The following is a 21,563-nucleotide window of genomic DNA, read 5'->3' on the forward strand; positions in this document are numbered from 1 at the left end:
TACTCGCTCTAAAATTATGTGACATACAAGTTCTATCAATAAACAACAAAACATAATTTATATCTTTATTTATCTGAGAACAAGGAATAAACTTTATCAATTAGTTTATTTAAAGTAATTTAAATCGACCTGACTGGCAATATAACGTCAATTCGATTTAAGTCAGGTCGATTTAAATTACTTTAAATGTTATTCTATGTACTGACAAAACAAATTTATATCTTTATTTATCTGAGAACAAGGAATAAACTTTATCAATTAGTTTTTTTGACGTAGTGACTCGAGCTCATCGATGCTCTCTCCAAACTCCAAACAAAACTCTGATACCATCATAACCGCATTCTTCGTGAAAGTTTTCTCTAGTATATTTCTGTTTATAAGTACCTACCTGCTTTAGCCATTTTTTGAATTAAATTTGGCGAAATTTTGTTCTGATATACTGATCGTAGCGAAGCTTTGTTAGCGAATATAATGGATTTTCTATTCGATCATGTTTGTGACGCTCTTAGCAAACTTTTTGATCAGCAAATCATCTATTTTCAAATAATCGATAATTTTTTTCAACATGATAACATCATCGACAGCATTGTGAAGGTTCTCGTGATTTTCGCCTGGAAGGAAATCTTGTAAAAGAGCTTTTACCGAAAAGCTCTGTTTATTTTTTCGCCTCTCTGGAAGTGCATTCCTCAAAATATCGAGAGTATCTGCGAATCCGCTCACTGTTTTTTTAAAGGTCTCCATCACTCCCAATTTAACAACTAGAAACAATATTCTTGGAACATCGAATCTGTATGGAATAATAGATCAAATGTACAGAAAACAATAAAGCTTACTCTCAAATCTACCAACAAAGCAAGCAACTGTAATCAGCTCTGTCATAAATAATAAAATTTGCAATAATACATAAGTAATTTATTATTTATTTATCAGCCTTATCACTTGCTGAATGGCTTCTACGTAATTCAATCATCCCAAAAAGTTGAATAATTAGTCAGAAATCTTAGAATTTTAAAAGCAAATGTTACAGTTACTTGACCGGTTAAAAAAAAAACATTTTCTCACTTGAAGCCATTATGGGATAAAAGAATTATCTGGCAGGCCTTATTTTCTTTGCCGCTTATCTCCTCAAGATATTTCAAAAATCCGTCCAGAGCAGCTCGTACGGGTATTGTCTGTACCAAATCTTCGTGTACATACATATCCCCATCGATGATTTGCATTCCGGTTATTGCGGATGCTGACCTCGAGATGGGTATGGATGGAGTTATGTAGGCGTTGAATGTTGATACCCCATCATATGCTGCTATCTAAAAAAAGGTCTCTCAATAATTTTTGTACAAAAATCTATCTCAACTGTATATGTATTTTTTTTAATCACTTGACAAATCTGGTCAGTACTTCTAAGACCTGTAGTTTCTAGGTCAAAGTAAACTATCCTGTAATTATCATCTTCAAAATTGTTGGGATCGTTCATTGCACGTGGAGTATTCTCAAGTAAATCTGAAACGTTGTAGCATGATAGTCCAGATTCATAAGTCAATCCCTCTCTTGATGCAGTGGCGATAGATCGTTGTTTCTTTGCATAAAGTCTTCTTTTTTTTATTTCTTTAGTTTTGGAGAGCTTGGCCCTGATCTCCCTTTTCTTATCTTTTTGTAGCCGATATGCTAATGTGCGAGCACTGCCAGGAGAAAGGCAGGAGCTTGTTGTACACTTTTTATTGCCTATTACTTACCGTTTTTATTCTTTATATAAGCACCACACCTCGTTCTGACGGACTGATAAGTTTTATTAGGCGCTAGAACAACCGATAAGTTATCGTTGAACCATTCGAAGTAACTATCGTATTTAGATAAGATACAAAAATATAAAATGTATAATCGGTAGTACATAATATTCCGTTGCCACGCGAATAAAACAACTTTTTGAATAGCTAATTGCCTGGGAAAAATTAAAAAAAAATTTTTTTTTGTAAAATTTTACTTTTTGTAAAAAAAAATTTTGTTACAGGCAATTATATAGCTATTCAAGAATTAAGTTATTAATTTTCTATTCGCGTGGTGACAGTACTACCGACAGATGTTATATTTGTGGATCTTATCTAAATGCGATAGTATTAAGTGATTATACAATACTCTATATAATCACATATAATCATTTTATATACAATCATCACATTTATACATATATGATTATTGATTACACATAGGCATTTTTTCTCATTTTTTCACACTTCACTTATAAAAGAGAGAAAGAAGAATCAAGACAAAGGTATAATTGAGAAGAGAGTTTGATTTACTCATTTCCGTCACGCGTTTAGTTTAACAGCTTCGAGACGATCTACTTATTCGGCAGAACTGTCGGCGATCGATTCAATCGGCAACGGAGTGCCGGAAGCTATCGCTTGCGATCGCAAGCGGTAGGGCGAGCGAATGTCGTCACGCTCGCACGTTACATCGCGTTGCATTTCCGTCACGCGGATATCAATTAAATATTAATTTGCCGGATACGCGCAAGCATTCCTGGCACATGGTTCTCTGTCCATTCTTTTTTTAATTGAAAAAATATAAGAATGCGTGAGAACTCGAATCGCCCACCTCGTCTCTCGGGTGCATTTACGTGGATAGCGCTTTTACAATTTTGTTCTTGCTAACAATAAGATGGAATAAAGTGTAAAAGAGGGTACTTTGGATAAAATTAATTAAAAAACGCAGAAACATTGTAATTGTGAAACGACGCGACATCTGTCGAGACGTAGGCGAATTCCTCGACGGATCTGAGGGAATATGACAATGAGTCATCATATTATAAATCGATGCACAGTCACAAATTTATTATTTTCATAAATCTTTTGCGAGCAATATTTATGGATCTACTAAAGGCGATAGACAATAAAGAAAAGATAGCAATAATGCTTAACGAGAAAATGTTATTAACGTCATAAAATGACTCGAGACGATCTATCTACATCGAATTTTAGAATAGAAATTCTACTTATAATTTTACGTGTCGTTTAATTAGTTTAATATATTATATTTTGTAATTTATAATACATATTTCATGTATTCTGATTTAAATGTTTTTCGAATCAAGCCCGCTTGAATCGGTCCGCGAACTCGTGTGTCGGAATTCAGACAATTCTATTTAAAATAACAAAAGTGAGAGAGTAATGATTGAACAATCACTACAAATTGCGAGTGTATATGTTTCCTCGTGTTCGCGATCTCTCAACCGGCATGAAACGGCTGCATTATCCGGCGTTAAAATATGCACATCAGGAAGTGCGTCGCATCGCGGTCGAAGCGTTTCGCAAAAATCAGATCGGTTGAGCGTACAGCGTTATTACAACCGCAACGTCCGTATATATATTAACATAAACAATGTAAGGCCGAGTCGTTTAAAAGTATATAAACAAAAAGTTATAACAAGATTTATATAATAAAGCTAAATTCTCTCTCTCTCTCCTACACTGTAAAAAAATTTGGTAAAATTACAACTATTATAGTAGGTAATTTTGAGACCCACTATAATAGGTGTAAATTTCCACACATTTTTAATTTGTGTAATTGTAATACAAAAGTATATTGTGTTACTTTTTCCTTCCGTACTGTAATTTTGTAAAATTACAACTATTATAGTGGGTCTCAAAATTACCCACTATAACAGTTGTAATTTTACCAAATTTTTTTACAGTGTACCCTCAATTATTAATCATGATTTTAGATCGTTTCTATCTTCATTATACAAATCTTCTTAGATTTTTTTTTTCGAATCCTCCTAAGATATTAAAACGATTTCTTAGAAGAGAAGGGTCTAGTTTGGACCAAGAGAAGAACGTCCTGATCCAAAGTCGCCCATTAAGAAAGGATTTCCGTGCCGTCTGAGTCACACAGCTCGCTGAGTCGAAACGCTCGATTACTCCGTATCTTCTTCGACATAATCTCGAGCACCCAGCCTGGGATCGCCGGTTTTCATGGAATGCCGGGACACCCGTTACGCGAGTGACGAGCGTGAGTCACATCTCTGCGGCCACGAAGGGAAGCAGGAGCATGATTCCAGACAATAAAATCGTTTAACGACTGCACCGCGCGATTCGAGGCACCGCAGACACGGTCGAAAGAGCGATTCGAGGTCGCAAGAGCCGCATACGATTATCGGCGCGTTTCCCTTCGCGATCTCTTTGTCGAAAATCGTGTGAGAGATCCTGTGTAAAATTTGCCCCGCGCCAACACAAGCAAACGCGCTTCACCTTTGATATTTTATGTTTGCTACGAGCGCCATTGTAATTTGTGTATGAACAAATTTATAAATGATAATACATAATTCGCGTATTAAAGCCTAGTGGTGTCAGGCGATTTCTACAACTCGAATTGTATATTGAGATACGCGAGAATTGGTACCTGATCGTCTTGAGAAAGGGCATGGCCAAAGTTCACTTGTCAATTAATATATTAGACATATGGATTTGCCGTGCTAATATATGTACATATAATACATTATACATGTAATGCATATAATGTACTAATTTAATATCGTTAATAATACATATTGTTAATACATAATTAATTGCAGATCATTGACTGCGAGGGTTGAAAGGGAGAAAGAATGTTTGTATCTTTCGATATCGGATTATAATAAGAAAGTAGCGAGTCGAAAGTGCTTTATCTTGGGTTTCCAAGTACATTTCCTAACGCAAGAACCACGTGAAAGTTTGCTCGCCTAGTTTTTCCTATAGGCTTTATACAATCGCAGTAAATCACTTCTGCGTAGTTACTTAGTATTCCGTAATGTAGATGTGCTCCTCTCTCTTCACACTTATCCCCTTCTGCGAAGCATGAAGATTTATTGCTTCGTAACGAACAAGTTAGTCGAACATCGATCATCATCGACGTATGTATATAATCACAATTCTATTAATTTATCTTAATAACATTTGACTTCCCGTTTCACATACAAGATGATTCAACAGTTGTACCATCTCTAGTCGTTTTTGAAAATTTTATGGGCTGCGCCCGTTTTTTATGATTTTCAACGTCTTTGACTGAACTTTTTAAGTCGAGGTTTCATTATGATATAAATTGTAAATTAAAGATTAAAAATTGAAGCAAATAACAAGAACTTTTGACATCCTTTGTGCGCTTAATCTTAATATATTTCTGTAAAATTGCTGAAGAGTACGTTACGAATAATTTCTTCCACAACAAAACAGATTATTCCATCAAGTTCACGTGCCACAGATATACATGTAGCGTGTAACATATGTAATAATTAAACTGCATCTTCTTTGTGATGTAGTCTTGCGACAACAATGCGCTTCCGCAGCAACTTATGCAGACTGAAGAATTGTCGAGCGATTATTCAGAAGTAGTGACTCAAGCGTGCACTTACGCGAAGTATATTAGGTATATAAAGTTTCGCGCGCGGTTCTAATGTATATGCAGATATACGAGACGAGACGGTCAGCTATCAGCGTAATCGCATAGTCGCTGTGTCTTCGCCGTTATCTTGCATAAAATTCTTCAGGCATATCTGCGATATGCATCATAATACGCACCTGTATTTTTATCGCAATTAAGTCGTACGTATGTCGCAGAGACATAAAAAAATCTAGAGTTTAAGAAACTTTTTACGAAAGGAGCAAATCATACCTGGAGAACGTTTCCAAGATAGATTCGCGGTAATTGTTCACGTTCTGTATGTAATAAATATTATATAGCAATTTATTTGACTTACAAGTTAAATTTGTCGTGTTGAATTTCGATTACAATTCAGTTCAACAATTTGCTATATACGAGAGATGATATGATTGAAATTCTCAGTGGAACGGTTAAATAGAATGACAACGATTTACTTTGATAAAGTTAATAAAAGATTGTAATTTTTTACTTGATACATTAAGTTAATGTTTTAATATTAACAGATTATTTTAAAGTAATTTTATAAAAATTAATTTGATCGTAGTTACGAGTTAGTAAGATTACATTTCAATTTTCTCACTTTAATCAATGTAAATTCTTTCTTGCATCGATTTTATGCGAATATCTTATTAATTTTTTAAATTAATTCTATTCTAGTTTCGGTAAACGCTCGGGTATATTCTTATAAACCTCGATTTATTAATCTACAAAATCCTGCGGTTCTGATGATAAATATTTGAGTTTTTACTCATTATTCGTAACTCTATACAGATCGCCTTTTGTGTACTCAGCTGCTGACTAACTGCGTAAATTCCTCTCAGACGCAGCATCAAACATGCGTTGAAAGCAGCTCGAAATAATTCCATTTTTCGAGTTTTCGCTGACATCAAAATAAGAAGGAACGGATTAAATTCTTTTTGATCAATAATTGGCATCAATCATAAAGTCGTCGATAAAAATTTTTATTACTGAAGAATACTCTGTTATTCACACACAACTCAGGCATGTTTCTCCAAAAATTAAGATACATATCCTATACGTTCTATTCATCTTTTTTATCCTTGGAAGGTATAATACAGGAAGTTGTCTAAATTCTTAAAAAGCAAGGTATAAAAAATTATTAACAAAAAATACGAGATATATCTGTGGCATTATGTTTCGCGCATATTACATTGTATTACATGCTCCTTTCGAGCAATATTTCATCGACGTTCATCGTCCTTCCCCCCCACCCCCTTCGGGCCCCGATCCAAGGCGACGGTAACTTCTTCAAACGAGGTTCGACATCCTTAGTGCTGATCACGCTATCCGAATCGCGATAAAACGCACCTCGAGCATCGAGCGGCGCGGCGTCACGCGTCGAAGGCTACCGCGTGGCACGCTCCGCGGAAAGTGCGTGCGTGTGCGTTGCGCACACGCCCGGACGGTTTTCCTTAAAGAAACACGACGCTCTCCCGAGTCCCGCATTCTCTCTCTTTCGCGTATAAGTCACCGCGGGTGCCACGAGATAATGTAACGTTACAACGAGGCACACGCGCCCGCGCGAAGTCAGTACGCTCGTAGACGCGCGCCGGGGAGAACGCACGCCGCACGAGAGTTTCTCGGTCGCGACCCGAGTCCGACGACGCGGGACTCTCGACGTACCGTACCCGTGGAGAGGAAAGAGAGAAAAGAACAAGAACCTGATACTTTCGACCTCACGTGTTGGTGCAACGAACGTGAGTGCAACCGTCTGTCTCTCGTTCTTGTATAGGGGGAAAAAAAATTTATCTTGGCTCCGCGCGTCGGTCGTGTTTTGCGAGTCAACTCGGAGGAGTAATCCGCGCGATTTCGGAAAGTGATTATACCCGATTACTCGTCCGCGACAGTTACGCGAATGCCGCAATCTGTTTGCACATCGTTAAATTCGTAGTGTCAAATTATACTCAATTTGAGTCATTTTTAACCATTCCTATAGGTCGTCACTGTTCCTGTTCAATATGTCGTTAATTTAACTTAAAACAATGTTAATTTACTACCAAAATATAGTTAAAATAATACTTTTTGTGTTAAAATAATAAATTTTTGACACGTATGGTAGTTAAAAATAACAAAATGTTGTTGTTTAACTCAAGGTATTGGTTTAAATTTCATCCTTTAATATTTAACAGTGCATCCGCGATTCTTCGGATGAGATCTAAGCGTCGCGCGTATAACGAGACGGGCCGTCGTCCTTTGATGCAAAAAGAGGTAAAGTGAAAGGATCACGGTGCTTACCGTACGATCTGACATGCGATTCCAAAGTCCGTTACGCGGCGCGTACACGACGTCGTGATTGACAATTAAAAGTTACCGCGGTTTTTGTTTTAAATTACTCCACGAATTAAGGGTCGTTGCAATTGGCCCGCGATTAGTACAAAAAAAAACGCACACTCTTAATCGAATTTAGATCGTTTATCGCATGCGGGTTTGCGAAATGTCGTTACCGCAAAAATACCAAAAAAACAGGTGCTGATTTCGCAGAGAAATAAATCAATAGGGGTATTCAAATAAGTTAAAGTTTAACGGTTTGACAGGTTATGTCAGGTTAAAGTCGAGTAAAAAGTTAATTAATTAACTTTGGGCGCGCTACTCTCTAAGGTTAAGCAAAATACACAAGTGACTCATTAACCTATCACATTAATCTTTGGGTTAAAAGTTTAAAAATTAACTTTTTACCCGACTTTAACCCGATATAACCTGTCAAACCGTTAAACTCTAACTTATTTGAATACCCCTAATATCTTTTTCAAGTAAAAAGAACTGACGTGACTTAATCGACAGAAGTACCGTTACGAGACAAGAAATACTCTTACGTCAAAATTATCGATCATTTAATTGATAATGTCCGAATAAATTAACAACGAATCGTCACAGTCACTTTCCCTTTAAACGCGACGCACGTTTCAAGGATTCTCGTTCCGTCACTCATGAGTAATTCGCATGTAGAGGTATGCCTTTACCTGGAGAGTATTATCTTCTACATTTTCGCGGTACACAATTCTGAACGCGTAAACTTAGTCCGTGCCCTATCAATCGGATTTTATCGGACACTTGGCTCGCCACTTGCTAATGCACGACGTCGAATGTGCACCCCGGTATTTATGTCGTGCATGTGTAACGAAATATATATACGCAATATTTAACGTGGTGCAACGATCGATGACACTAGTTGTACTGTAGCGAAGGGGAGGCAAAAAAGAGCGATCGTAATAGTCAGCCGCTCGATAAGCATGGAGTATACACAATCGTTCTGTTCTAAATTCCTTCCTGCTTCAAATAAAAATATCTATATTTATATAATAATCGATTGTTTGCCTAAAGAGGCAAACGATGTCCTTTGAATGTAAAATCTATAACTAAAAACGCTTCTTCAAGTAATTGAATTCTAATAATAAATATCGAATTCTAATCAAACGATATTGAATCAACAGACTAATTCCTACGGTCGCGTTAATTCACTGCAGCTTTAATAAATATCTCTTACTCGAGTATTTTATTAAGTGCTAAATATTTCCACGTTTTCGCTTGCGCGAGGGGTGCTTTTATATTTTGAACGCGCTTCGAGAATACGCCTCAGTTTATCGATTTCGGCACGAACGCCTTTCCTGCTTCAGGAGCACGCGCTCGAATGCAAATGAAAGGGCTAATTGACATCTCGAATGTCAGTGAGGAGTATTGTGTATTCCGTATCGAAGTATCCCGTTTCGGTTTTCGACCGACTGAATTTTTGCGGAGCCTCTCGACTTTCGCGCTCGGACGAAGCCGGGCTCGGACGTTGACGTTGCCGGAAGCCGGAATGGCAATTACGCTTGACGTTATCGAAGCGATCGCAACACCTGGCGGACTTTTAGCCGAGGGAAAGTACGTGTACCGAACCCTCCGGTCGACGTCGGTTTAACGATCGGGCCGCACGAGCTCCGACACAGACGCGCATTCCGACGAATTAACTTTAAATGGCCCGCGGGAGAGCTATTTGCCTTTGCTCCCGCGAAGCTCAGCACGCGCGCGTCTAAACCTAACTCTCGAGTAAACTTTTGGGAGGAATCCTATTTTAGAAACGCACAAACCGCCGTTCCGGGAACTCGAGTTTCGCGACGTGAATGAACGCGCACATATATATGATAGATCCTTATCACGAGTACTCTAATATCTCTCCGCTAACAGCCGTAATGTCGTAAAACAACGAACACATAGATATCTAATATCAATCTAATAGCAATAATTAATAATTGCAATAATTATTTGAAATCATTTGAGTTTTTAAATTCAGCACAATATATTATACACTGTTAAATATTAAAGGATAAATTTCAAACCAATACCTTGAGTTAAATAACATTTTGTTGTTTTTAATTACCATGTGTGTCGAAATTTATTATTTTAACGCAAAATAGTATTATTTTAACTCCATTGGTTTAGTTAAATGTTAAATTAACACTGTTTTAGTTAAATTAATGACATATTGAGTAGGAGCAGTGGCGACCTATACGAATGGTTAATAAACGATTCAATCTGAGTATAATTTGACACTACGAAAAACAGTGTAATATGATCTTACTAGTTCGATAATCTTACACGGTGTAAAGTTATAAATAATAGTTAATGAAACATAGATATTTTCGAAATATTTTTCTCTCCCTACGAATTATTTAATATTGAATTGATTATCAGTCTAAACACAACAGTGTGATATAACAATACTAAATTTTAGAACAATAGTAAATGAAAAATAAATTGGCACAAAATTTGCGTACAGTAATCAGGATTAGGCGTACAAGAATATTTTAACACAGCAGCTATTTCGACTCTCGAGGGTGAGACCAATATGCTTATTTTTAGAAATGTCCAATGTTATTAACCTTTGTCGTAAGTAACCGGTGCCGATATGCATTTAGGTAGGGACGTTTCTTGGGTCGTCGCATGTAAAAGAAATCTAATCGTGACGCGTTATTTTTCTGTCTGATATTGATTATGCAATTTAATGAATCAACGATGATGTTGTTCATAAAGAATTTACTTACACATTCACAGATAAGACGCGTGTATTTTAGGAATTTCGTCCAAAACACTTGTCAAACTACTTATCGGAATCAAGATTACGTTTCGTATTTAATATCATAATGAAACCGCGTATTCACCCGTGAAATCACATAAAAGTGACAAAACGAAGTAGAATAAATTCGATAAAATATGTATCGATATTCTCTCTTTTCAATAATTGTTTTAATAATAGCAATAATAATAATAATAACGATAATAATATCTAATGATAATAATAACGAAAGATTCTTTTACTTCGCTACTAGCTACTATTAAACTGTATAACTTTATCATGAAACTTTTTGCCTAAATAATACGTTGTATTTAGAAAAGGACATACTTTGACCAGGAAACGGTCAATTCTGTAACCCTTCTCTCTGCGTAACTCCGCCATTATCGCTAACAAAGCTTATAGTAAACGAGATAACAAGCGTGCTTATTTCCGCAGGCACCATGAACAAGACGGAATTCAACATTGTTCTGAGCACGGAGCCACCGAGGACGTCTCCGAACGTGATTCACTCTCACATTCCGGTGCCGAGAATATCGGCCGCGATCAAGGCTCAAGAGAGATGTCCTCCAAAACGTAGAGGATCCTTCGAGAAGCTCAGCCGCGGGACGGGCAACGTGGCAGCCCAAAGAGCGTCCTTCGAGAAGCTCGAAGCTTCGGTCGTACAGCTGAGGTCACGCAACAACAATCAACTGTCGAGCTCCAGCATCGAGATGCGAAAGTCTGAGGAGAAGACGACGCCGGTGAGCGGTCTTTGCAAGACAAACGACGTCGCCAGGCTCAACAGAAGCAACAGCTTCTTGGAGAGCAAGTGGAAGAGCAAATATGAGGATTCGGAGAAGAGGCGGAAACACCTGCTCCAGAAGAGCGAAGCTGGTAATTATTAATTATAGAAGCGTCAAAGGACGCGGCAGCGTGGATTCAACGTGGATGTATTAAATAATGGCTATAATGGTTATATAGTTGCCATGATTCAAATCTTGTACTCCTTGATAAGTAGACATATCGCTTAACTATCTTTGGAGTCCGACCACAGATGTCTATAACTAGATCGCTGACTTCGGGCTTTTGCTATGGAAAAACTGTGATCGGCCGACAGCCATATTACTTACAAGTGCGTATGTGATACCCGGCAACCCGGCAGGAATGGCCATGGTGGTGTTCAAGATCACGTGTTCAATATCACGTGATTTGATAACACATGTCCGCCAGGTATCACATACGCACTAACGCACACGCACCGCCACTTTTTATCCCCTCTACTTACGTACACAAGACGCATGCGACTACACGAATAGGCCAAGCGTCTTGTGTGTGTAAGTAGAGGGAGAAAATTGTCGTCAGTCGTCAGTCGAGGCCAGGCCGGGATCAAAATTTGGCAAATCTGGATTACAACTTGTAGATAATGGCCGAACCTGGAAATCCGGGTCTACACGACTTTTTTGACGGATTTAACGATCTAGTTAGAGACATCCGTGAGTCTGACCTTTACCGATTGATATTTCAAACGATTCGACACATATAGCGATTTTATACCGATTTGATTACTTTAAATTGTCCTTGGCCTTCTTAAAGTGAGGAAAGTGACTTACAATTAGATTGTTTATATAACGATTCATACACATATCTGTACTTGAATATCGAAGACACACATACGACTGTTATTTTCGAAAGTTCGACATCTGGGCATGATAAGCCGACCAAACAATTCGGAAAGTTCATAAATAATGGAAAGCGTGTTCACCACACAGTTCATGGACACTCGAGAATGTTGTGTATTCGATTATCTCGTGATTCAGTTCTGCATGTAAAATGAAGGCAATGACGCACCATTAGTCACACTGTTTATACGCGATAGAATTATAAATCGATGGGGGATGGGGGGACGAAATATTACTGGCGCGAGTTACTCGCGGGATCTATATTCACGGTTTGTTGCGTCGATTGACGGACGATCAGCGAGGCTGACCGTTCGAGATTACGCGAAAAGGGGCAGGCACCGAAAAGTAAACTGTTGGCTGCATCGCGGAGGCGAGACGTTCTGAAAATCTTCTGAAAGTCTCTCGATTCATAATTAAGCAACAAACACGCTTAATTAATAAGCAATTCGTGCGTAATGTAATGCGTCAGAGTTTTATCAAGGATATTTAAGAATAATATTTGAAATATGGTATGAAAAAGAAAAGATAAAGCAAACGGGAGAACAATATGCCAATCAGAACTTTGCAACATGTTAGAGTAACGCAACTTTCGACGACGCGTGTATATGTACGCATAGTGCAATTTTAAAATTTTTTGCTTCTTAAATTGTTTGCTGAATAAAAGGCTACAATTATATATCACCTTTGATGAATGTTCCATCATCGCTGGAATTATATTTTGTTTCATAATGCGAACTCTTTAGAAACGAACGATGACATCATCAATCGTTTCTCAATAATTCTACGGATTATATGACCTTAATCTGATTGTCGACTTAATCGAGGTATTTGATAACTGACTCATTTTACCCACGCACATCCGTGTGTCGTTTCCTAACTATAATAACTGGAAAGAAGGCTTAAAATAATTAACGCTAGAAAATTGCGTTCTGCGTTGTAATCGAGCAACTTTTACAGTGAATAAAGACCACGGGGATTTGGAGAAGAAATACCAGCAATTGCAGAGAGAAAATGGCTTGCTGCAGTCGCAAGTTCAAGAGAAGGAGCAGAAGCTATTGAAATTACGAACAGGTACGTACCTGATTTGAAACTTCACCTTATAACGTGTAGCCGAATCTTCTCTGAATAAAGTTATCAAATTCTTATTCCTTTTTCACAGTTTCCGAAGCGGTATGTAAGGAATACGAACAATTAAAGCATCAGTATGACGTGGAAACAAACGCGATGCACAAAGCTATGCAACAAGCCTCTCAGGTAATCTGTTATAATTTAATCTGCGTGTTATTTGTAATACCGCTCTATCTGTTATAATTTAATCTGCGTGTTATTTGTAATAATCTGTAATAAAAGTATATGTGCATAAAATATACCGATTAAGTGATATATAGTTGTTCTAAAATGGTGCACAATTTTATTATATCAGTGGTATCGACAAAACCGTGAACTGAAGCGAAGATCTCAAATCATGGCGCAGAAGTTTCTACATAGCAATCCGGATGAATCACTGCATTTCGACGTGTCGGACGAAGTGGACTCAAACTTTGAAGATTTGGATCAGTTGAGACAAACGGTGACAGGTCAGTGCGGCTGATTTTGATCGGTTTGAGCGGTTGTTATTTTATTACCTATTTTCTCGAGATTCGCGATTAAAATGCGGTTGCTAACAATCGGAGTTAAAGCTAGCAGAATAACAATGGGGCAACTGGTCTTAAATGAAACATCCGTTTTCAGAGCTGAGCGGCGAAATAGCGCGACTGCAAACGGAGCTTCATTCCGCGCGGCTTCAGGAATTCGAGGCGCAGGAGCAGGTGACGCAGCTGACCACGCAGCTGGAGGAGGAAAGGACCCTCCGACAAAAAGGTAAAATTAAATCTCCTATAATAATCTCGCGGTTGGTAAAACGCGGTAAACCGACTGATTTGTTTCTGTCGCAGGCGAGGAGAAAATTAACGAGATGAAAGTGCACAAGGAAAATATGGAAAGAGTCACGAAAATGGTGGCTGAAGAGGTGCAGACTCTGAAGACGCAATGCGATCGCGAGAGAGAAAGCGCGAAAGTTCTGAAGATGGAAGCCGAAAGGGTACGTTATTACGTATTCAGTTTAATTATTAAACTTGTGTGTGTGGGAGTATTTGAAAATTAAAATGCATTAATTGATTGCACTTTCTTATCTCGTACTAATTAGCCGGTTGCTCATTTAGGTCCAGAAAGAACGAAATGTTTTAGCGCACCAAAGCGCTCTTCTTATGGCCGAGGTTGGAGACGATCCGAATGGCAGATTGTTGACCGTTTTGCAAGAGGTGGAATCCCTAAAGAGGCTACTGGAGGAAGAACAGCAAAACCATGCTTCTCAAGTGCAGATGCTACAGGAGAAATTAGAGGAGAAAGAATCGAATGTAGAATTTGAGATTGTCGAGGAGAAGTTGAAGCTTGCGGAGTCTGAATTAGAAGTAGTCGTTCAGAGAGCCGAAAGGGCTGAGAAATCGGTGGAAGAGTTGGAAAACGTTGTGCATTGCTTAAAACAGAAAATCAGCGAATTAGAGGAGAAAGTTTCAAAACCGCCACCGCCACCGTTACCGCCACCTCCTCCACCACCACCGACGTCGACGATTGGTCAGTCATCGATAAAATTGCTGACCAGAGAAAAATTGACCTCGGCTGTAAGCGACATGGAAAACATGCTTGGCATTACGCCGAAAAAAACGCCTACGGTCGCGCAACCCGGTAATTACACAATCTATTGTTTTATCGGTCATGAATTATTTTGTTTTATTGTAAATGTATCAAAGTTATACATTGCAATATTATATGTATCTAATTTTCAGCTATCGATGACATTATTAATCAAATTAAAGGCGGACGTTTCACGCTGAAGCAAACGGATGTAAGTCAGACTATACAAATATTTTTAGAATACGTCATACAAATGTTTAGAATACCATTAATTTCTCAAACATTCTTTAAATCCAGTACAAAATGCAGTATTTCATTTGATCAATTACAACAGGCATATTTGAGCAAGACGTTGATTTCAGAAACAAAGAGAAGAAGAGCGGAAAAGACGACAAGAAGCGGAGAGCAAGCCGCCAGCAGTTTCAGAAATGTTAAATATCCTTGGTACTATGAGACGAAGAGCTAAACCAATAAGGCAATCATTCAAGTTTACAGATACAGCGTCATAGTAATCAGAATTGTTTGAACGGATACAATTTGTAATTCCAACAAAACCCTGAAGTCTCAATCAGCTAAATTATATATTATCTCTATTATTTTACAGTACGATATATAGCTTTGTTACTCAATGTGTACAATTTGTCTTATAGATCTGTCTTGCTCAACCTAAATTTATGCAAAATCTATTTATTACTGTAAAAGTAATTTTTGTACTATCATATATGAGAAGCCAGACGAGGTCTAGTAAAAGATCGACGGCCATTTTGCAAATATTTTGTAACTTACATGATAAGAGAAATAAAAACAAAAGAATGAAAAAGAAGCATGGGCGAAATTCTTAGAAATAGTATATTCCTAGATTAGTGTATAGTATAAGCATTGTGTAAAAGGTAATATTATAAAAAGCTTAATATAACGTACCATTACGTTGTATGCAGATATATAAAAAACTATCTTTGAGAAGCACGTTTTCTGTTCATAAATAGGAAGTTTCGCACGGGACTCAGCCGTCTCGTTCGTTTAAGAAAATATTAACATCATTATGAATTTAAGAAAACTGATTCTGTATTTTATCAAATATGGATTGCAGCTTAGATGCTTCAAAAAGTAGAACTCGTCTGTAGGGTATCATCTCATCGTCCGTTTCAGTCCACGTTCCGGATAAACCACTGTCTGCTTCTTCTTCGACAGAAAACTCGAAACTAACAATTGCCTCTTCCGCAAAGATTTCTTCTTCCGCATTACTCCACAATATCGATGCCGGGTCATTGCCAGCGTTTTTATTCTTGTTTTTCGTCTTTTTCCCGGCTTTTTTATCTTCTGTCTTATATAATTTACATATAAGTATGTAATAGGAAAAATTAAATGGCATATTTTTGCTGGTGGCACGTTTCAGTTCGGAAATTAGATTTTCAAGAAGTGGCACTGAAATCTTGGCGGGAATGTTGACAAATCTCTCATTGATAAGCAAACCCAATTGCGCCGAGTCATTTTCCAATACATTTTTAATCATAGTATTAACTGCGTCAGTTGCATGTTCATCTGCCAACTGCTTCAATAGATCTCTAAGTTGTTGTATACATAAAACGTTCTGAAAAGATTTCTTTTGTTAAATAGAATTGATAGAGATCGATACTAAGTTTTTCGGTTTGACAATAATAATAATAATAAGAATCAATTTACCTGCTTATCGGAGACATTGATAACAGTTGTAATACCAAATACGTCGTTGTCATTGTCCTCATCTTCGGATTCATCTGTTTCTTCTGACTGTTTAATGACAGATCCTACGTAATTTTGTGATATTATTAAATCCGTGAGTCCGCCTAAATCAATGTGCGCTTTGAGGAAAAGTTGTTGCAGCAACGTTTTAATTCCATGATAGTCTGGATCTTGTGGATTGCGACCTTCAAACTCCACTTGCAACTCTATTCCCTAAAATTTATACTTATTACTGTACCATGTGTCTTATTTTATAAGGTGTAGAAATATAATATTAATTAAAATTTGTAATTAAGCTCCAAAAAAATTAATTACTGTTTATAAAGGTCAATTTGATGCGCTGATATGATAGAATACGTAATTGTGACATAATTGTGATATTTAATGTACGTATGTACGTAACGATGATATTAGAAAATATATTAGAAAATACGGAAAGATTGCCTGAAAAACTGCAACTTTCGGCTTTGGTGACAACTTAGGGATAAAATGCGCTACGCATTTTATTATTTTCTTTATTTACTTTTTTACATTACAAAGGCAAAAAAAATGCAACTTGCTATTCCTACAGGGAATTGCGATTATATTCACAATTTAAATTTGTTTTAAAAATACGAGAAATAATTCCAAACTGCTGTTGCATCTCTTGCACAATATCGTATAACACATATGCATATGCATATTTATACATAAAAAAAATCGTTAAAAGCAAGAACCAAATATGTATACACCTCGATTTTTGTGATAATATTAAAATATTAATAGCAATAACAAATACACAAATTATTAAAAAATTCTTAGAAACAGATTACTTCATTATCTGTATGTACCGTATCAAAATCTAAACTTATTAGAAGTACATCTGTTTCAATTATTCTATTCATAAATATCAGCCAGATACAAGAAATTATTATAGTTATTAATAATAATTTTTTTAATAGTAACATCTGACAATACCAGTTCAATAATAAAGATCTGATAATAAAAATAATTCATAAGCGAACACGTAATATAAGTACATATTTCTGAAAATAAATGCAGAATTAATTTAAAGCAAGTAGCTTTTTCATCTCTGTCAAAATATAATTTTTCTCAGTTCCCCCGAGATCCATGCACTAAATATCATAATTACATAAAGATCATTACATCGAACTGACAATATTTCATTCTTTATCGAGTAGCAACTATTTATGCCAGAATAACAATCGAACAGAGCTTTCATCTGCACGAGACACCTTGACAACGATTTTCACGTATACGTCGCGACGTATCGCGTCGGTCTCGCGTTCGGGGATCGGGGATGAATTGAAACGAAATAAAACCGAGTGACTTTGAACATACGGGTCGTACGTCGTACGGCAGGAGAGCGCGACCGCGTGCTCGCCGAGTGAGGTTAACCGCTCGATTGTCGTAACATGTATTTCATCGATAATAAATCGGCCATTCCTTACCTGCTCGTTCGGGATCTCATACTCCTCGTCCTCGTTGCTGGACGAGACGTCATTCTCGTCGTCGTCGGGCAACTTTTGCCGGATCTCACGCTTTTTCACCGGAGCAGCCATCACAACGTAAAACGTGCGAGTGGTCGTGGCACAGTCGTGGTGCGATTGGTGCGAACTGTGCGAAGCGAACACTGTGAGCAGGCGAGTGCGCCGTGACGGTCAGTCACGATAAGGCAGGTTTTTTCCATGCCGATAGTGCTTCGATGGCCTTCGATAATAAAACCAGGCTAAAGACATAAAGAGAGAAAGAGAATTAGAATTAGAGAAAGAACGCGATATTTCTCTCCCATCCGCGTCTGTGCAGTGTCGTCTCCGCCGAACGGTCGATTCGCGGCATTCGCGCTGCATTGATTCTCGACTTTCTTCCGAGACGAGGGATACCGCGGTCGGTACGCGTGAATAAAAAATCGAAACCTTTTAATTCTAACATTCGCGTGATAATAATATTCTAAATTCATTTCCAATTGAACACGACGACGGTCAAAGCTCCGAATTATTCGAATATTAACCATGTGCTCCAGTTATCGTCTACGCGTTCTTATAATTCATAATATATATGCTTCGCGAACTCTCGTCCAAATTCTTGCCTGGCGTTTCTGCAGAATTTTTGGACTTGTCTCTGGACTCTTTCGGGACGATCTTAACAACTTAGTTCTGAAAAGATCTCTAGGAACGCGAAGTAATGATTTTATGGAAGATCGCGAAAGAGGAAATTAATTCGCGTTTTGCTTTGCGCGCGAGAGGCGCGTAGGATGGTTCCGCGGCGCGTCGCGGGATGGCGCCACTCGTACGGTTCCGCGGGCAACCTCTCGCGCAAATGGCCGGACACAAAAAACCGGTTCCGCTCACTTAACTCACAGTCGTCGTGCGTTAATTTATGTGTCAACGTTCTAACGCCCCGTGTAGTAAATGTGGAGCGTGTGCCGGACAGCGCGCAAAAATTCGAGAACGGGGTCGCGCGAGGCGAGAGGTGAGTAACATAAATATTCGTATTTTTACTGTAAAATCAGCAAACAAGTTGCAACGATGTGTCGTTCTTCTAATTGACGTATGTAAAAGGTGATTTCGCAGAAATCTCCCTGATTAACGCATCCGCTTTAATCATACCGTTCCAATCTCGAGCAATGTCGATTGAACGTTTCGATTTTACTTTCATAAATTCGTCAATCTACCGTACGAGTTTCTCAATGCCTCCTCTTAAAATATTCAAAAATTCGTCGCGCTTATTCGCCATTAGGCGAGTAAATGGCGGTGCGCAGATTGCTGCGAGAGATAATTTAAACATTCTGTAACAGCCTGTAACTTTATAGGCTACAATTATGCGTTTAACATTATCGCGACAAGCGTGAAAGAAGGGGAAAAAGCAGCGGCGATTTCCATGCTTTTCTTTCTAACGCTACTCTGCTTAATTATTACATGCGAGACAATTATCGAGCGTTCATCGCGGAGGAATCGGGAGAGAGGGCGAGAATCGCGAGGACGCGCGAGAACCGAATGGAGGAACCGTCATTACGATTACCGTAGCGCGGGAGATCCTCGGGCGTCGGGGAGTCACCCGGGGAAAAAAGAAATCGGGGAAACCGGCGGTCGCGCGCGCGCGCGCGGCAAAATTCAAATTTCCTCGCGATCCCCGGAGTCGATCACGTGCAGCGGAGCGAGGCCGCCCCCCGCCGTTGTCGGCGGCGCTGCAACGCCGAAATTCGATTAAAGTTCTCGCGCATGGGCCGAAGGAAATGCCGTTTTCTCGAATTTCCCGGAGTCTGTCAGGTGGCACCACGGCGTACGTCGGGTCCGGGCCGCTACGCGGGCGACCGTCGTGTAACGCGACGACATACAGGGGCAGAGGAGCCAGTGCTCTTTGTAGGTTATCGAAAAGCACGTCCCAGGCCTATAGAACACTTTTGCCCCGTTGAACGTAGACAGCAACAATTGACCGACACTGACCAACCATCACCACCATCACCACCACCACCACCACCACCACCAATCGGCAGTTCCTCCCTGTCCGTGCTCTCCCGTGACGTTTAGTGAGTGCTTTGAGCTGTGGCGCGGGCGGTGAGATGGCTGTCACTCTTTCTCTCTCTGTTCTGTTTTCTTTCTTCTTCCTCTCTTTATTTTCCGTCTCTCTTTCTCTCTCTCTGTCTCTCTGTTTCCCAGTTTTCTGTTCCTCTGGTGTTTCGTTCGAGATGGATCGAGAGCGTCGTCATCCGCGAGCGAACGTTCTGTCTGTTTTTTTTTCTCTCTCTTTTTTTTCTTTTTTCCCGGAGAGGCGCGGGGGGGGGGGGGAAGGGCCACTTTCCCGCGATGTCGGCGTCGGAAGTCGGAAGTTGGACCGTGCCGCGGCCGTGACGACGTCTCGCGATCGCAGAGCTGGTTTCCCCCTAGATGTTCGTCTGAATGGATGTTCTCGACCGCCACTCTCTCACCTCGTCCGGCGGTGTACGCCGCGCGAACGATTCGCGTACCCGCCACATTTCCACGCCATATACATACATACACCCGCACACACCCTGACACGTGTACACAGACACCTGGAACACGTACACCTACATCGCGAGCGCAAACAACAAGCTGCTTCTGGTTTTTCTTGGCTGTTCGATGTTTCTTAGCGCTGCTCCGTATAGCGTAGCTGTCTCACCTGCCTTGGACTGTCTACTTTACGTTCTCGTTTCCTGCTTCCATCGGGAACTCTCGCTCCCGCGAGGCGTTTATCGACGGGCTCCGAACAGGCTGGAATCCCGATTTGTGCGAAATTCAGGGGAGAATTACTCTCTCTCTCTGTCTCCCTTTCTCTCTGTCTCTCTCTTTCTTTCTCTCTTCTATCTATCTTTTTCTCTTTCTGTCTTTTCCTCTCGCCTCGTTCTTCCGTTGTGATGTTTAGGTAGTAAATTTTACATGTGTCATTTTTACTCCGATTACGGAGTACGGAGCGTTTAGTCCGCGTTTAACCACGCACGACGACTCACCAACGTACTCGAGATGCGAAACACGCATTCACGAGGATCAAAGTTTCATACGTAAAATAATGTTCGTAAATCGCGTTTAGAACTTTCTTCCGGTAATGCCGTTGTCTTGAGGAGAGTTACCGGTAAATCCACTTTTAGTGATTCTTGCCGTCTTATCTGTTCTCTCGGCGGCGAATATGTTATCGTCTCCACGTCGCGAAATTGTTGCAGCAGCGTTACATTTCGATATTGCAGTGCTACGAAACAAGTTCTTCTAGTCTGCGTGATCCGAAAAATAGATGGATTTACGCGTGGGAATGTTTACTCGGATGATTTCGCGGAGTAAAGAGATCTCGGGGTGTTTCGTCGCGATAAACAGCCGCGTCGAAATTATCGAGGGCTCCGCGGTGACGTGCGGAAGAAAGCAAGGGGGATAATTATGACGCGGGAAATGGACGTTTATTTCTATCAGTCGGACGTAAAAATCCATCAATCCCCTTGCGGGCCTGAGGATTGCGTTTGGGACATTCTAACGGACGATTTATAACGATTACCCCTTTAAGGGCGCTTTGCG

At 39.3% G+C, this 21,563-nt stretch overlaps 4 protein-coding genes across 11 annotated transcripts in view; 2 read left to right on the plus strand and 2 right to left on the minus strand.

Moving 5' to 3' along the window:
* Positions 1 to 212: 212 nt before the first annotated feature.
* On the minus strand, positions 213 to 2,389 carry LOC139770750 (maternal protein exuperantia-like). 3 transcript variants are annotated; one of them, XM_071702908.1, is made up of 5 exons: positions 2,298 to 2,389; positions 1,734 to 1,796; positions 1,379 to 1,500; positions 1,063 to 1,307; positions 213 to 787 (listed from the first exon to the last, which is right to left on the minus strand). In XM_071702908.1, exons 1-5 carry the CDS (start codon positions 2,299 to 2,301, stop codon positions 481 to 483), a joined length of 741 nt encoding a protein of 246 aa, XP_071559009.1. In that variant the 5' UTR covers positions 2,302 to 2,389; the 3' UTR covers positions 213 to 480. The 3 variants fall into 3 exon arrangements, with proteins under 3 accessions (XP_071559009.1, XP_071559008.1, XP_071559007.1); XM_071702907.1 differs by having other exon boundaries at positions 2,202 to 2,370; XM_071702906.1 differs by lacking the exon at positions 2,298 to 2,389 and having other exon boundaries at positions 1,734 to 2,082.
* A 4,441-nt stretch (positions 2,390 to 6,830) lies between these two features.
* Positions 6,831 to 15,643, plus strand: LOC139770754 (uncharacterized). Of its 5 annotated transcripts, none has more exons than XM_071702920.1 (10): positions 6,831 to 7,133; positions 7,566 to 7,644; positions 10,925 to 11,362; positions 13,105 to 13,218; positions 13,307 to 13,401; positions 13,571 to 13,724; positions 13,879 to 14,007; positions 14,082 to 14,227; positions 14,349 to 14,871; positions 14,973 to 15,643. In XM_071702920.1, the coding sequence occupies exons 3-10, from the start codon at positions 10,930 to 10,932 to the stop codon at positions 15,284 to 15,286; spliced, it is 1,908 nt and encodes a 635-aa protein (XP_071559021.1). In that variant the 5' UTR covers positions 6,831 to 7,133; positions 7,566 to 7,644; positions 10,925 to 10,929; the 3' UTR covers positions 15,287 to 15,643. The 5 variants fall into 5 exon arrangements, with proteins under 5 accessions (XP_071559021.1, XP_071559020.1, XP_071559019.1 ...); XM_071702919.1 differs by lacking the exon at positions 7,566 to 7,644 and adding an exon at positions 10,148 to 10,250; XM_071702918.1 differs by lacking the exon at positions 7,566 to 7,644 and adding an exon at positions 10,193 to 10,250.
* Positions 15,383 to 18,271, minus strand: LOC139770756 (protein BCCIP homolog). Its single transcript, XM_071702923.1, has 3 exons — positions 17,994 to 18,271; positions 16,504 to 16,755; positions 15,383 to 16,411 (listed from the first exon to the last, which is right to left on the minus strand). The coding sequence occupies exons 1-3, from the start codon at positions 18,102 to 18,104 to the stop codon at positions 15,869 to 15,871; spliced, it is 906 nt and encodes a 301-aa protein (XP_071559024.1). The 5' UTR covers positions 18,105 to 18,271; the 3' UTR covers positions 15,383 to 15,868.
* A 724-nt stretch (positions 18,272 to 18,995) lies between these two features.
* LOC139770753 (protein Skeletor, isoforms B/C-like) overlaps positions 18,996 to 21,563 on the plus strand; it is a 71,942-nt gene continuing 69,374 nt past the window's right edge. The window contains exon 1 of one of the 2 annotated variants that reach the window (XM_071702915.1): positions 18,996 to 19,014. The gene's annotated coding sequence lies outside the window, so the exon portion shown is untranslated. Of the gene's footprint in view, positions 19,015 to 19,820; positions 19,905 to 21,563 lie in introns of those variants that run through there. The other variant, XM_071702911.1, reaches the window with a different exon arrangement.

This window comes from Temnothorax nylanderi, unplaced genomic scaffold (assembly GCF_030848795.1).
Source record: "Temnothorax nylanderi isolate EJ_2023f unplaced genomic scaffold, tnyl_v1.0 TNYL_tig0032_pilon, whole genome shotgun sequence".
In the NCBI taxonomy this organism is placed as follows: Eukaryota; Metazoa; Arthropoda; class Insecta; order Hymenoptera; family Formicidae; genus Temnothorax; species Temnothorax nylanderi.